At 40.5% G+C, this 16311-nt stretch overlaps 1 protein-coding gene across 4 annotated transcripts in view; it reads left to right on the forward strand.

Moving 5' to 3' along the window:
- Nucleotides 1–13831, forward strand: part of Pls3 (plastin 3) — a 91403-nt gene extending 77572 nt beyond the window's left edge. For 2 of the 4 annotated variants that reach the window (XM_036174973.1, XM_036174972.1), the window contains exons 8-17: nucleotides 851–993; nucleotides 2083–2109; nucleotides 2349–2444; nucleotides 3952–4147; nucleotides 5360–5438; nucleotides 6614–6728; nucleotides 6953–7086; nucleotides 9060–9183; nucleotides 9364–9488; nucleotides 12588–13831. In XM_036174973.1, coding sequence (XP_036030866.1) covers nucleotides 851–993; nucleotides 2083–2109; nucleotides 2349–2444; nucleotides 3952–4147; nucleotides 5360–5438; nucleotides 6614–6728; nucleotides 6953–7086; nucleotides 9060–9183; nucleotides 9364–9488; nucleotides 12588–12720 — 1172 coding nt within the window. In that variant the 3' untranslated portion in view covers nucleotides 12721–13831. The remainder of the gene's footprint in view (nucleotides 1–850; nucleotides 994–2082; nucleotides 2110–2348; nucleotides 2445–3951; nucleotides 4148–5359; nucleotides 5439–6613; nucleotides 6729–6952; nucleotides 7087–9059; nucleotides 9184–9363; nucleotides 9489–12587) is intronic. The other 2 variants (XM_036174975.1, XM_036174974.1) reach the window with 1 other exon arrangement.
- The last annotated feature ends 2480 nt before the right edge of the window (nucleotides 13832–16311 follow it).

Below are 16311 nucleotides of genomic sequence, written 5' to 3' on the forward strand. Positions count from 1 at the left end.
GTGTGTGTGTGTGTGTATGTTTTATGTATGTGTTCATGTGGGTGAGTCCATGTGATTTACAAGTGTGTATACATATGTGAGTGGAGGCCAGACATCAGGGGAGTGTGTCTTCCTTAAGTACTCTCCACCTTCGGTTTTGAGACAGGGTCTTTCTCTGAACCTGCAGCTTATCAATTTGGCTAGACTAGCTGACCAGCAAGCCCCAGGGGTCCTTCTGTCTCCATGTCCCCAACACTGGGATTACAGATGCACACCATTGCACCCAGCTTCTACTGCACTGCTAGAGAATCCAAGCTCTGATCCTCATACATACAGAGCAATCAATTTACCAAGTTCCTCTCTCCAACCCCAGGCTTACTTTGGAGACAAGGAGCTCACCAATTTGGCTAGACTGCTGGTCAGCAAGGCCCAGAGCGCCCCCTCCTTCCATTTCTGCAGCTCTGAGAGTACCAACTTGGGCTGCTACACCTGGATTTATCACATTAGTGCTGGGGATTGAACTCAGGTCCTTGTGCTTTCACAGTAGGCACTTTGTTGACTGAGCCATCTCCTCAGCACAGATTCTTAGTAACTCAAGGCTAGAACTAGGTCATAAGTAGACCTTACATCTCTAGTACCACTAAACAAAGTGTCAGAAGACTGAGTGAAACTAGGTATGATGCTGCATGCCTGTAATCCCAGCATTTGGAGAGGGAAATCATGAGATTGAAGCGACATGGGTTTATCTCAAAGTAAAGAGAGAGAGAGAGAGAGAGAGAGAGAGAGAGAGAGAGAGAGAGAGAGAGAGAGAGATTGGCATGGCATGGCCACTATCACATCACGTATTGACTGAGAGTTTTATGTCTACAAGCACTGGCAGCTTTGCTTCGAGATGGTGAGACTTTGGAGGAGCTTATGAAATTGTCTCCAGAAGAGCTTCTGCTAAGATGGGCCAACTTTCATCTGGAAAATTCAGGCTGGCAAAAAATCAACAACTTCAGTGCTGACATCAAGGTAACAGTGCAAAGAACCAGAGCATTTGGGGAGTTGTGATGACTTGGGAGATTTTATTCCATCTTAACAGAGAAAAAAAGGATAGAATATGACCAAGCCTTGCTGCTGCTTGTGTTTTGAGAAACAGTCTTGCTGTATAGCCCAGGCTGTACCTGGGCATTACTGTTGTAGACCAGGCTGGCCTCAAACTTTCTGCGATTCTGTTCCTACCTCTTGAGTGCTGGCATACAGACACATGCCACCATAACTAAATGATACTTTTTTTCTTATTTTGTTATTTGTTTTTGTGTCTGCTGTTTGAAGCATGGTCTCTTGTGTCCCAGGCTGACCTCAAACATGCTGTTACCATTCTCAGTTTTATGAGGTGTTCAGGATTAAACCTAGGGTTTCGTGCATGCCAGGCCAGCACTTTAGTAACTGAGTCCAATTTGGTTTTTTCAGATTTCTCTTTGTAGCCCAGGTTGGCCTAAAGCTCACTGTGTCAGTTAGGTTGGCCTCAAATTTGTAATCTTCCTGCTTCTGTGTAAAAAACACATACAGGCATGTGCCAATGTGCCTAGTCAGTGGAAATCTTTTCTTTTCTTTTTGGTTTTTCGAGACAGGGTTTCTCCGTAGCTTTGGAGGCTGTCCTTGATCTCCCTCTGTAGACCAGGCTGGCCTCGAACTCACAGAGATCCACCTGCCTCTGCCTCCCGAGTGCTGGGATTATAGGCGTGTGCCGCCACCACCACCCGGTGGAAATCTTTTTTTTTTTTTTTTTTTTAACTGAAGTCCACTTTGAATATTTTTGGAAAGCAAAGAATTGTTGCATTTGTTGGTTATGTGAGGCCTTAACCTCAGTCCCACAGAACGGTGGGAGAGGGGGAGAAAAGAGCTTGTTTTGTTAAATGCTAGTTTACCAACTATGTGTGCCTCAGTTAAGACCGTCTGCCAGTCCCACTTTTAATGAAATGTATAATTAACTAGAAGATCTTGTCTCCAAAGGTTGATATTTATCATGCTTTGTAATGCTATAATGTGTTTATTTTTTCTTTCCCTATGCTTCCTGGATTTCTTCTCCTCTGTTTCATGCTTGTTCAATCTGTCAAGCTTTTTGACTTCAGTAATTCAGTGAAGGTACAGAAACACTTACTAGCTTCATTGTGTTGATGAAATCAATAAATTGTCAAGTCTTAGCAAAATCAAGTTCCAGACAGATGGACTTTTCTTGGTAAAGATCTCTCAAATAAGAAGACAGAGAAGAATGCCATGTATTTTCACAAAATCTGATGAAAATGTCCTCGTCAACACAAGACAGTATGATGCAGTTACTCTCTGTAAATGTGATCACACTGATATTTTCAATTCTTTTGTAGGACTCCAAAGCCTATTTCCATCTGCTCAATCAAATTGCACCAAAAGGACAGAAGGAAGGTGAACCACGAATAGATATCAGTATGTCAGGATTCAATGTAAGTATAGGTGTTCTTTGAAACTCGACAATCTTATACTAATGTTGTCTGGTTTTTGTTTTCTTTGGTTTTGTTGAAAAAAGGTCTTGCTATGTAAGCCCTACCTGGCCTAGAACTTGCTATGTAGAGCAGACTGGTGTCAGACTCACAGAGATTCATCTGCCTCTGCTTTCTGAGTGCTGGGATTAAACGCATGTGCTGCCACACCCAAATAATTTTGTGTAAATTCTATCAAAATTTCTATGTAACTCCATGTAGTGGTGTTGACACTTTTAAGAATTTTTTAAGGGATGTGGTACATATGACTCATAGGAGAGAAAGTATCCTGATTTATTTAGATAATTTTTGAGTTCCATAATTACAGTGGTACTTAATTTTTATGAATGACATAAAATATTCAAAGTGAATATGGGGAAATACGTACTCTGGCTTATTCACCATGGGTAGGGGTAAAGGGCCAGTCTTTGCATTAAGGGAACTATCTGAGATAGCTTCCTTTCTCTTGAAATACAGTCATAGGCATGCTCAAAGATATGACTCCTATTTCTAAATTAAGCTGACAGTCAAGATGAAGCCTCACACCAGGAAATCCTCTGTTTGATTTTTCCCTACTACAGTCTTTTGTATCTTGGCCTAAGATCCATCCAGGATTCCCCAACTGGATCTAGAATTTGGTCTAAATTGATCAGCTTGGATTTAAATTCCTACAAAATATTGCCCATTTCTTTCAATCTGCCCCCATAAACTTCTCTTCCTATCATCATGCAGCTGTCTTATACTTCTCCAAACACTCCTTCCTTTTTTGCTTTTGTTTTTTCAAGACAGGATTTCTCTTTGTAGCCCTGTTAGTCCTGGAACTAGCTATGTAGACCAGGCTGGCCACCTGCCTCTGCCTCCCCAGTGCTGGGATTAAAGGTGTGCATCACCACTGCCCAGCCCAAACATCCTTTTAAACTCCAAGGCTGTGCTTGCTTGTTTTTTCAGATATGTTTCTTGAAGTAAAAAATAAGGGTCTGAAGAGATAGCTCAGCTGTTAAGAGTGCTTGCTGCTCTTGCAGAGACTATAGTGATGTTCCTAACACCCACTTTAAGTAGCTCACAACAACCTGTAACTCCAAATCCAGGGGACTCAGGTATATGGGGATGGAAGAGATTTAAAAAAAAAAATTAAAGTTTTTCTGAAACTATCCATTTTTAAAGTTAAATCTTCAAGGGAGTATGGCTGAAAAGATAACAGCTTTTTTTCCCCTCTGCATTTTGGCATGAGAGAAAGTACCAATGGAGTACTTTATTCATTTTTTTAAATGTGTGTTCTGGCGCCATCTCGGGGAATTTAAAGGTACTACATATTCTGTGCCTCCTTATTTTACATTCAAAAACGATTTTATAAGAAGTACCATGTGTTAGCTGAAAGAAAATAGAATCTGTTACCCAGCCTATGATTATAGGGGAAATATATATATATTTTAGGATGGCCTTTAAAAGACATCTTGTTTTACTTCAACAGGAAACAGATGATTTGAAGAGAGCCGAAAGTATGCTTCAACAAGCAGATAAATTAGGTTGCAGACAGTTTGTTACCCCTGCTGATGTTGTCAGTGGAAACCCCAAACTGAACTTAGCCTTCGTAGCTAACCTCTTTAATAAATACCCAGCACTCACTAAACCTGAAAACCAGGACATTGACTGGACTCTACTAGAAGGTAACTTACACATTTCTGTAATTCTAATGTGCAGTCTGTGGCATAAAAACTCAGAGGCCACAATGATATGATTCCAATCCAGTGAGTGGCTCTATCCACTGCTAAAAGTAGATGCAGTGCTGAGTGAGATGGAGATGGTGATGGAAACAAAATTTGCAAATAAAGTAGTTGAATTGGGGAATGTGGCTCAGTGCCAGAGCTCTTGCCTAGCACAGCCAAGACTAAAACAGGAATAAAAATCCAAGGTCCTATCATGAGACCTGTTAGTAAACAAATGTTTTGTTTCAATGTTTAGTTTTTTGCAGTGGGGTGGGGTGGGGGTGGGTAAGGCATGTTTTGTTTAAGTTTTATTAACCTATTTATTTAATTTGAGAAAAAGTTCTTGTGTTTTGCTTGTTTGAGTATTAACCTATATATTTATTTTGAGAAGAGTCATGTTTTGTTTGAGTCTTTTTTTTGTTGTTGTTGTTTTGGTTTTTCGAGACAGGGTTTCTCTGTGTAGCGTTGCCTCTTTCCTGGGTCTCACCCTGTAGCCCAGGCTGGCCTCAAACTCACAAAGATCCGCCTGCCTCTGCCTTCCGAGTGCTGGGATTAATGGCGTGTGACACCACCGCCTGGCTTGTTCGAGTCTTTTTAACCTAGTCATCTTTCGAGTCTATATATTTTGAGTCAAGCATTTCATGAGTCTCAGGCTGGCCTCAAACTCACTATGCGATAAAGAATGACCCTAAGTTTCCTATCCTCCTGCCTGGAGGTGCTGGGATTACAGGTATCACGTGGAGTTTGAAGGGTGCTGAGGATGAAACCCAGAACTTCATACACTCGAGGCAAGCACTCTACAAACTGAGTTCCATTCCCCAGAGCCATGGAGGTGGTCGTGAGCCAGCATCTCACCCTGGAGCTGAAACTGGTCTAAAATGACCTATGTAGCTCAAAACTGACTGACTTCGAACTCCTGGCAATCCTCTCTCTTCAGCCTCATCAGGGCTGAGATTATTGCCATGAGCCACTGTTCTAACTAGATCATCTTTTTAAACCTCTAACCTAAAAGATACAAATACATGCAGAATTTAACCTATGTTTTAGTCATTGTATTTCAATTATCCATAGGTCAGAAAAAAAGCACATAAAATAGATGAATGCATGCACTGGTCCTATTGTATATAGATAATAAATTTAATGAATGAATATATTTTGTGAATGTTTTAATAGGAGAAACTCGTGAAGAAAGAACCTTCCGTAACTGGATGAACTCTCTTGGTGTTAATCCTCACGTAAACCATCTCTATGCGTAAGATACCCTGCTGCTATTATGAAATTATGAATATCATGAATGGATTTAGCATAACTAAGGACAGCTCTAAAATTTTTCTGCATGTTCATTTGTAGCAAGTATTTATATTACAAAGCATTAGTGATTTCCATCATCATATTCTTTTTCTGATCACTGGCTGTAAGTGATAGAATATGTAAATATTTTAATGATACCTTAGGGAACAGGTACTATAAGTTTCCTAAACAGTCTGGGAATACTTGTAACAGACTACCCATGGTTCCCTATGGCCTTTGGCTTCCTGGCTGGACTGTTCTTTGCTGACATGCAATGGTTTGTGTCCTTTTCCTACCATCTGCCATCACTACCCACTAACTCTAGTATTAATGTTATTCATTGCATTTACATATATGCCAAAATCATATTATTTGTTTACCAACACAGTTGTTAATTGTGTCTTTCTGTCTTTCATGTAGCACCCTAAGTTTTCATCCAGTGTTTCCAACTTTTATAACAGTTTTTGCTTATAATAAACATACACCCTTTCATCATCATTAAGTTTTTTTATTTTTCTTTTTTTAAGATTTATTTATTTATTATATATACAGTGTTCTGCCTGCATGTATGCCTGCAGGTCAGAAGAGGGCACCAGATCTCATTACAGATGGTTGCAAGCCATCATATGGTTGCTGGGAATTGAACTCAGGACCTTTGGAAGAACAGGCAGTACTCTTAACCCCTGAGCCATTTCTCCACCCACCCCCTTTTTTTTGGCTTTTCAAGACAAAGTTTCTCTATATAGACCAGGCTTGCCTCAAACTCACAGGGATCAGCCTGCCTCTGCTTCCTAAGTGCTGGGATTAAAGGCGTACACCACCACTGCCCACACTTTACTTTTTTTTAAGACAGCACAGGATCTCACTGTGTAGACCTAGCTGGCCAGGAACAGCTCATATAGAGCAGGCTGCCCTCTCACTCACAGAAATCACCCCTGCCTTCCCCTCCCCAGCCTAGGTGGGCACTACTTTGCCTAACTGTACTCACATACCTTTAAGTAAACTGAATGGTCTTGGCTCCATTTTCAGCATAGACTGATTTAGAAAGCTGTGAGTCACGCGGATTGTGACTATAGATCTTGTTTGATTTGTGTTACTGCTTATAATCACTGATGAAGTTGTGTTTTGAACTGTTAGTGACCTGCAAGATGCCCTGGTCATCTTACAGCTATATGAACGAATTAAAGTTCCTGTGGACTGGAGTAAAGTTAACAAGCCTCCATATCCGAAGCTGGGAGCCAACATGAAAAAGGTAGCAAAGCTAGAATCTGCTTCATTTCTTTCTTTTGTTTTAAAACCTCTGGACTCTAAGCTGCTTCTTGAGGATAGGAACTACATCTTGGTTTTGAGGAGATACCAACTATTTACAACACACACAACACACACACACACACACACACACACACACACAGATGGGTGGTAGAGACTGAACAAATGACAATCTTTAACCATTCATTTACTTCTGTACATTTGCAGTTAGAAAACTGCAACTATGCAGTTGAATTAGGGAAGCATCCGGCTAAATTCTCCCTGGTTGGCATTGGAGGACAAGACCTGAATGATGGGAACCCAACCTTGACCTTGGCTTTAGTCTGGCAGCTGATGAGAAGGTATAGTGTACAGTGTTGGCCATTCACAGTAATATGGGTCTATATGGTTCTATAAATTCACCCTTAGTATATTTTCACAGATTTCAATCAATCATTTAGTTCATTAATACACTTCCAAGCTCATTGTACTAAGACACTGAAATGAGTTTTCTTTGAGTGTATGTTCGATCTTCACTGGGAGATACCTTCTTATGAATTGGATAGAACGGTGGTTGTCAATCTTTCACAGGAGTCTGACATGTACACTTAAGCCTTGTGCAGTGTCACTGAAAACAATTGTCAGACGGGCCCCCAGCCCTAGCTCAGCAGTCCAGGATATACTTAGAATGCATGGAGGCGGGGCTGGAGAGATGGCTCAGAGGTTAAGAGCACTGACTGTTCTTCCAGAGGTCCTGAGTTTAATTCCCAGCAACCACATAATGGTTTACAATCATCTGTAATGAGATCTGGTGCCCTCTTCTGGCCTGAAGGGATGCATGCAGAACACTGTATGCATAATAAATAAATTAAATAAAAAAAACTAAACTAAATGGTTTCTAAAATAAAAAATAAATAAATAAAAAAGAATGCATGGAGGCTATCCCCAGACCCCCAAATAAATAAGGAAAACTTGTCAGAACCCCAGAATGGTGGCACACACTTGAAATCTCAACACCTAGGAGTATAAGGAGGGACAGGGCTGGTTTGAGGCCAGTTTGGGCTACATAGTGAGTTCCAGGACATCCTGAACTATAGCGTGGGACCTTGCCCCCCAAGGAACAAACCAAAAAATTATCGGAAGAAATAGGAACATGTGGTGGTATTGTGTTCCCCACAATATTGTGCATCCAGATAAATTTATTAGGGTGCACAATACCCAGGTAAGTTTATTACCTGCATAATATTTTTGGGAACACAATACCACAGGAACATGTATATGTATCCATTTGAAAATGAAGGTCTGGGCCAGCAAGATGGTTCAGTGTTTACTGGCACTTGTGCCCAGCTTGACAACCTGACTTCTGCCCTTGGAAGCCATGTGGTGAAGGAACCGAACCATCTCCTGCAAACTGTTCTCTGACTTTTGTAAGTGTGCCATGGCATACATGTGTCCACATATACATAATAACTATACTTACTATAAATTTTTAAGAAATTGAAGACTCCTTTATTTTGATATATTTTTGATAATTCATTGAGAATTTCATACATGTATACAATGAACTTTAATAATATCCAACCATGGGTTGGGGATTTAGCTCAGAGGTAGAGCACTTGCCTAGCAAGCACAAGGCCCTGGGTTTGATCCCCAGCTCAAAAAAAAATAATATCCAACCCCACTTGTAGCCTCTCCAACTCCTACTGGATATCCCCCATTCCCCTTCCCACTTTCATGCTTTTTTTTTTATAACCCACTGAGACCAATTAATGCTGCCCATATGTACACAGTGTGAGACAATCCATTTGGAGCATGGGAACCTATTAGAAGCCACAAGCCATTATAAAACTGACAGTCACACAGTAGCATAAACTGCCAATGGTCATGTGTGGGTCTTGTACACGCAACCACAGCCACTGGGACTTCATGTCCAGATGATGCTGTTTTTCAGCATTCCTTTCTGGGCTCTGGCCCTTACACTCTTCCCACCCCCTTGGAAAATGAACACATCTTAACAACACCAAAAGCATTCCTTATGCCTACATACCAGCCAAAGCACAGAGTATGAAGTGTATGTGAGTGAGTATGGCAAGGCTTATACCATTGTCTCAGATGAAGGTCAGAGAATAAATTTGGGAATCAGTTTGTGCCATCCACTGTAGGATCTGGGAGTCCAGTTCAGGTTGTCAGACATACATCAACTTACTTTCCCCACTGAGCCATCTTGCCAGCCCTCATGAAATCTTTGTGATAAATATGTACATGAAACATCTTTCTGATGCTTGCATTTTTCTTCATAAACTAGATTGTGACTTACTTCTGCTGATTCTCTTAGATATACCCTTAATGTTCTGGAAGATCTTGGAGAAGGTCAGAAAGCAAATGATGACATCATTGTAAACTGGGTGAACAGAACATTGAGTGAAGCTGGAAAGTCAACTTCCATTCAGAGTTTTAAGGTCAGTATGTGGATTATTATACATTATTTTTGCTAGACAATGGTAATTATTTTAAGAACAACCTTGTGTTTCTTTGTAAGAATTATTGTTGTGATAATGACAAGATTTCCCTGTAAGTATTTCCATGTTAATTTGTAAATAATGAAATTCGTTGGTTTGTTCCCCACCTTATTTTAATAGGACAAGATGATCAGCTCTAGTTTGGCAGTTGTGGATTTAATTGACGCCATCCAGCCAGGCTGCATTAACTATGACCTTGTTAAGAGCGGGAACCTTACAGAAGATGACAAGCACAATAATGCCAAGTAAGGGCCAGCCTGCAGTGTCACACAAAGAACACTGGTGTGACAGCAAGGCACTTCCACCCCACACAGGGATGGCACCTCAGAAAGAGCTCTTTATTTGAAGGGCTTTATTGAGATCCAGTTTGAAGACATCATATACTTCACTCACTTAAGTATACAATCTAATGGTTTTTACATTGTTCACAATGTTATATAACTATCACCACAATCAGATTCAGGACATATAAAAAATGATACCAGAATCTTTCTGAGCATCATAGTCACTGTCACCACCCTCTACTTACAAGCACCCTAGCTTCAAGCTCTGTATTTGTCTATTCTTAACTGATTTCGCTCTCTACAATTTAACACCAATTATATATCCCTCATAACACCAACTCCCCTTTGTACCCCTTAACACAACTACCCAAGCCTCTCTCTGTCCTTTAGTGAGAATAGATTTGTGGAGCTAAAATAAGACAAGGAAACACTGGATAACCTCTATGAATGAAATCCTATCATTTGCAACAGATGATGATAAATATCAGACACAAAAATACAAATATGGTGAGATCATGTATCGGTGAGGGGAAGCGCAATTTTTAACTAATATTGTTATTTACATGTGGGTTATTTCATCTGCAGGTATGTCTGTGCACCACTTCTGTGCCTGTTACATGAATAGGCAAGGAGAGTATGCCCTATCCACTGAAACTAAAGTTACAGATTGTTGGGAGCCACCAAGTGGGTACTGGGAATTGAACCTGGGTCCTCTGGAAGAGTAGCCAGTCAGCCATCTCTCTAGGCCATGAAGGAAATATTTTCAAGCTTCAAGTTCATCACAAACAAAACAAAAAAGATGAAGAAAATTATTATTTTAGAGAGTTCAAAGGTTTACAATTATTGATGAAAAGAATGAACTGAGTCCTCTAAATTGTTCACTAACCTCCATGCACACACTGTGAACCCACATCCCACAAACACATGCACACACAAATAAATAAGATCATTAGAATTTAAATATATGAAAACAAAGTTATGAAACCAGACACTGTCGTTCAAGCCCAGAAGTCAAGTACTCAAGAGGCTAAGGCAGGAGAAGTGTAGATTCTGGGCTAGCCTAGGCAAAATAGCAAGATTTAATCTCAAAATAGAGAAACACACAAAAAAAGTTCTGAGTGTAGCTCAGTGGTACAGGGCTCGGAAAAAAATGAATGAGGCACTGGACTCTATCCTTAGATCCCACCACACCCCATTTAAGAAGTAGGTATGGTGGATGTCAGAAAATAAAACAGTAACCTCAGCCCTCTGGAGTCTGGGGCAACAACATTATGATTTCAACAGCAGCCTGGGCTACACAGTGTGGCAATGTCAAGGAACAAATAATAAATAAACAAGCCAAAGGAATTTAGTACTGTGTCTGACCTTCAAGACTTTCAACTGCTTCTTTAATGGATTACTAAAACAACTTAATGCAAAACAGTACCAACCTGCAACAAGGCAAAGATAACCCTTACAAGCATGGCTGGCCATACCTTAGAGTGTTTGTCTATACCTTTTATTTTATTTAAACACATTGTCCAATTATGCCTCTCTTATATGTTATGGATCAAGCACTTTTGCAATATATGCTCAGTTCCCTCAATAGCAAGGCACTTGTTATCTCTTACCAGAAGCCTGAGCCTTGGAAGTCTCTCATATTATAGCAACATGCAGATCTTTCCCACCACCTCTTCCATTCTTCAGTAAAGGCCAAGACTGTGCCCAGGTTTACTGGGTGACCCATGATAATTTCACAAATACATGCTGTTAACTAGTCCTCAGCAGTGCTTTTTAGGACAATGAAAATGCTGCTCTGCCAAACTTAGAAATTAGGCACATCATTTCTCTCATCTTTGAAAAGTATTTATAGTGGAAATGATAAATTTTTAATATCCATGAAGATTCCTGTTGCAGTATCTTGGAAATGCTTCCTGGATCATTTGAGATGTGCTCCTTCCTAGCTGCACATGTAGGTCTTTCCATCTTACACCTTGCCTGCCCTTCACCCAGCAAGGGCAGATGCTGTCTCTACCTCTTCTTCAGTATTTGAAAGTATTGGGTGCATCGATCTAAGCACCTGAATTTTTTCTTCTGACACTGAACGGTTGGGAACTGCCACATACCTCTCCCTCCGTTCCATCCCCAGCACCCCACTCACAAAAGAAAATATCTGGTATCTCATTACACTGCACAGAGAATTTCATATTTTTATGATGTCAGTGCTTCAAGCTTTGGTTTCTACTTCATATTTGAAACAAATGAGTAAATAAAGTCCAAAACAGTACATTGTAAAAAACGAGCATAACATGGGCCTGGAGAGGTTGGGACTCAGCAGTTAAGAGCACTTGTTGCTCTTACAGAGGGCCTGCGTTCAATTCCCAGCACCCACATGGTGGCTCACAAACATCTGTAACTGTGCTTCCAGGAGATCTAAGTCCTTCTTCTGACTTCTTCAATTACCAAGAATACATGTGGTGCCCTTACTTGCATGAAGAGAAAACATTAATACACATAAAATAAATAAAATAAATCTCATGTGTAGATTTAGAATAAGTTAAAAATCAATTCCAAACAAAAAAATAGAACAGAAAACAAATGTGAACTTATTAATTGGTACTTTCTGTTTTCTGAAACGATGTCCCACTGTGTAGTTCTGGATGCTTTCAAACTTACAGTGACGATTTTGGCTCAACCTCTGCCTCGTAGGCCTATAGAATTACAAGAATGTGCCACCATGTACAGTTCTGAGATTTGTACTTTCCATACAGAAAATTTGCATCCCAATCACTAGTTTATATAAGAAGAAAGAGATGGTGTCGTTGTGCCTAGAGATGTGGGTCAGTGTTTAAAAGCACTGGCTGTTCTTCTAAAGGATCTAGGTTTAGGTCCCAGCACTCACAGGGCAGCTCATGATTTCCTTAAGTCCAGGTTCAAGGGATCAAACACACCTCACACAGAAATACATGCAGGCAAAACACCAAAGAACATAAAACAAAAATAAATGAATCTTTTAAAAAAATTCAAAGGTTCCATTGACAAAGAAAAGTCTCATCTCAGTTTTTTCTCCTCCAAAACCAGGTATGCAGTGTCAATGGCTAGAAGAATTGGAGCCAGAGTATATGCTCTTCCCGAAGACCTTGTGGAAGTAAAACCCAAGATGGTCATGACCGTGTTTGCCTGTTTGATGGGCAGGGGGATGAAGAGAGTGTAAAATGACGAATCTGAACAGAACCAACCTTACCCAGAGGTGCATGATTAGCAAGTCAGCTATTCCCAGGTGAAGTGCTCATGGCTTAAGGAATCCTTGGTCATTTAAAGGACTTTTAATTTTGATTAACAGGACTAGCTCATCATGACAGCCTTCAGGGAAAGACCTTTAGTAATAAGCAACTCCTCTTTCCCTTCGAGTGGGATCTGTTCAGCACATCTGAACATGCTCACAGCCGACCACCTGATCTCTCCACCTAGAATGTTGCCCTTGACATTTCCTGTTGCTGTGTAATATCTCTCTGTGTACTGTTTCTCTCTTAGCACGTCCATCTCTTGAGACTTGCTTAGACCGGTAGATAGGAACAGAATCAGCTTGCCATTTTGCCTTCTGAGCTCAGCCAGTTTTTGCTGGAGAACTGTGGGAGGATACCATGTGGAGATGAGTGTCCTTTGTTCACTTTGTAGTGCTGAAAATCTGCTGAAGTAACTGAGTCTACAAAATGGACTAGACGTTTTCTCTTTCTTTTATTCTTAAAATCAGTATCTTTTTACAGTATTCTTACTACATGATTATTTTTTGTACATTTAAGAATATTTTGATGACAGTCAACAAGTCTGCTGATTTCCTACTTTTTTAAAGGGACTTCAAGTAAAAAAGAAAAAAAAGAAAAAGCATAAACTATAGGTGGAGGAAAATGGACCCTGAAGTTGTATTTCCCCCTTACACCCATGCTTAAATCAAATGAAATATTTGATCTTCAATGAATCAGTTCAACACATGCTTTTTTGTTTTGGAAACTTTATTACAAAATTCTCTTTCGATCTAAAATACTCTTACATATGATGCTTTTGAGGAGAGAATGAGCTCAGAATTTAGACAGGGATTCAATGAGCAAAGTACGCTAAGTGTACAATAGATTTTTAAATGTAACACCTGTAACAAGGAGAGTTGGTCACACAAAAGAGAAAGTATGTATGTCAGACTTGATGTTCTCTTCCTTTGTCAAGCTTTTTTTGCTATAGTTCTCAAGGGCGTTATGTTAATCTAACTCTGAAAAGTGATGTAATCTGGTAGCAACATAGTAGTGCAAATAAAGGCATTTACATTGTAATTAGTCTCTCAAGGTTTTTTATTTGTTTTGTTTTAAAGATTTGTTATTATTCCAATTGTGTGTTGTGTAGAGTGGTACCTATGTCCTACAGAGAGGGCATTGGTTCCCCTGGATCTGGAGTTTCAGGCTGTTGCCATCTACTTGATGAGGGTGCTGGCCACCAAACTTGGGTCCTCTGAAAGAGCAGCCTGTGCTCTTAATGGCTGAGCTGTCTTTCCAGCTCACTGTTTTGTTTTTGAGCTAGGTCTCCCTGTGTAGCTCAGGACAGTTTTGGACTTGGGTCTTTCCACTTCAGTTTCTTTAGTGCCAGTCTTACAGGTATGCCTGCCCTGAGTCTCCTCTTGGTGCTTCTGCCCCATAGTGATACATCAATGTTGATCTGCATTGCCATCTTTTTCTGTTATGTTCTATCTGATCATTTGTATTAGATTTGAGTTTGAGAGCTGAATTGGAAATGTACAACTAAGGAGAGCACAAATACATTGTAAGTGTAGTGTTCCTCTGATTTACCTAATTTCCTTGGGTGAGGGCAAATAGGAAAGAACATAACATTCAACAGGTGCTGGGTTCAATCCCCATTCCTGTATAACATATTTTATCCACTGCCCACCTTTCCCTCCCTCTTTGTCTTTAATCTTTTGAGTGTTCTTTGGTGTACAGACCTTGAAATGGGAGAATATGACTGACCAGGGATGAAAAATGACTAAGGCAGGCTTTCTTAGCCTCTTTACAGTTGACACTGAGGGAGGGAGATAATTCCCTCTGAGAGGTGGTAAGATGGGTCATTCCGAGTACTACAGGATGTATAGAAGCATCCTGTAACCTCTGTCTACTGGATACCAAGGCCATGCTCCTGGGTGTGTCCACCAGAAATATCCAGCCATAGCCTATTGTCCCCTGGGATAAAAAATGGACCTTAACTGACAAGCACAGTGTTATGATGCCCTTTTAAGATTTTGCATGATTAATAACATGAAGTCCATGTTGTTTGCCAAGTGGTAAGAACAGACCACAAATACAATAAAACCCATGTTGAGAGTTTTAATTAAGGGGGATTGGAAAGATGGGCAAGAGAACAAGCCTGTCAGAGAGGAAATGTCCAGAAGAAGTGAGGGAATGGGTGGAGTATGCTTTTTAAGGATCACCTTGCCTGTGCATATAGAGTATCCAAACCAGGAATGCACATAGATTATGTGGCCAAGCTGCACATGGATTGTGTAGGAACTAAGGTCCTGGAGACACTAAATATTTGGACAGAATGCTGACACTGCATGCACAGTCATGGAACTCCAGAAGTGCCTAGGAACATGTTGGGAATGATATCATTCATTCCACCCTTTTGTTCTTATAAAAAGTAAGGGGTTTGGGGTGCTGAGTGAATAGGAATGGGGATAACAGGTCTCTCAAGACTACATCCAGCTGACTTGGTGGATATCGGATTTTTTTTTGGGGGGGGGTTGAGGTTGCCTGTCGTCCAGAGGTAGCTGTTTGTCTTCACTGCTGTTTGAGCTCTGTGAAATCATCCAGCGCTGCTTGGATCTCAGTTTGGACCCTACAAGATGCTGGCAAGGCAAAAGATAAAGTTTAGATATTTTTTTCTTAGATCCTAGTACTTGGGAGAAAGGGGAGATGAGGGGGGGTTCCCTGAGGGGTCCCAGGATGAGAGGGGGTCCCAGGACCAGGGAAAGGTTGAATGCTACTTATCTGGAGTGAATCTGACCTGTCCAGGAGGGTCCAAGCTCTCCCTGGAGCTCAGAAGAATTTTTAAGTTTATGAAAGAGACAAATTTTAGACATGTTAAGAAGCACCAAAGGAAAATTTAAAATCTTGAGCTTGTACCTATGATATTATACTGTTTAGTACTCTGTTATCAGAATTTTATTGGTTAGTGTTAAAATTATGGGGTCATATAGCAGAGAGAGGGGAAACTGGAAAATGATTTACTTTTTCCATTATTACCAATTAGGCTTCTTATCTTCACCTGAGACAAACCTTATTGTGTATCAGGTACCTGTTTCCTTTCATTATGGCTGTATCATTTTAGAATCCGAGAGACACAGATGATTGATTGCTGAGGGCAGTCAAGAATAATAAACTGTTATATTAAAGTCTGTTTTATGAGTCTCCCTTGTGAGTAATATATTGGAATTGTTTAATAAAAGAGGAAGAGTTGGATGTATAAGAACCCAGTTTTTTTTTCCTGTCTGAGAGAGTACTACCAGTGAGAAAGGGACATGTACCTTAATCAGTCCATCCACTCAAGGTACCTCTCAAAAAGGGAGGAGAGTCACCCAGTTGGTTTGAATAGAGTGGCGTTCCATAGCAGCTCAAAAATTTGTGACAGTGGGGAGGAAAAGTGGGAGACAGAGTCAGGCAGTGGGAGTGGCCTTCTACCAGAGAGGAGGAAAGGGCTGGAGGAGCTGGAGGAACAGTCACTTGAGAAGAGGAAGGAGAAGGAGGTAGGAAGTGGGTGTTCAGTA

This window comes from Onychomys torridus, chromosome X (genome assembly GCF_903995425.1).
Source record: "Onychomys torridus chromosome X, mOncTor1.1, whole genome shotgun sequence".
In the NCBI taxonomy this organism is placed as follows: domain Eukaryota; kingdom Metazoa; phylum Chordata; class Mammalia; order Rodentia; family Cricetidae; genus Onychomys; species Onychomys torridus.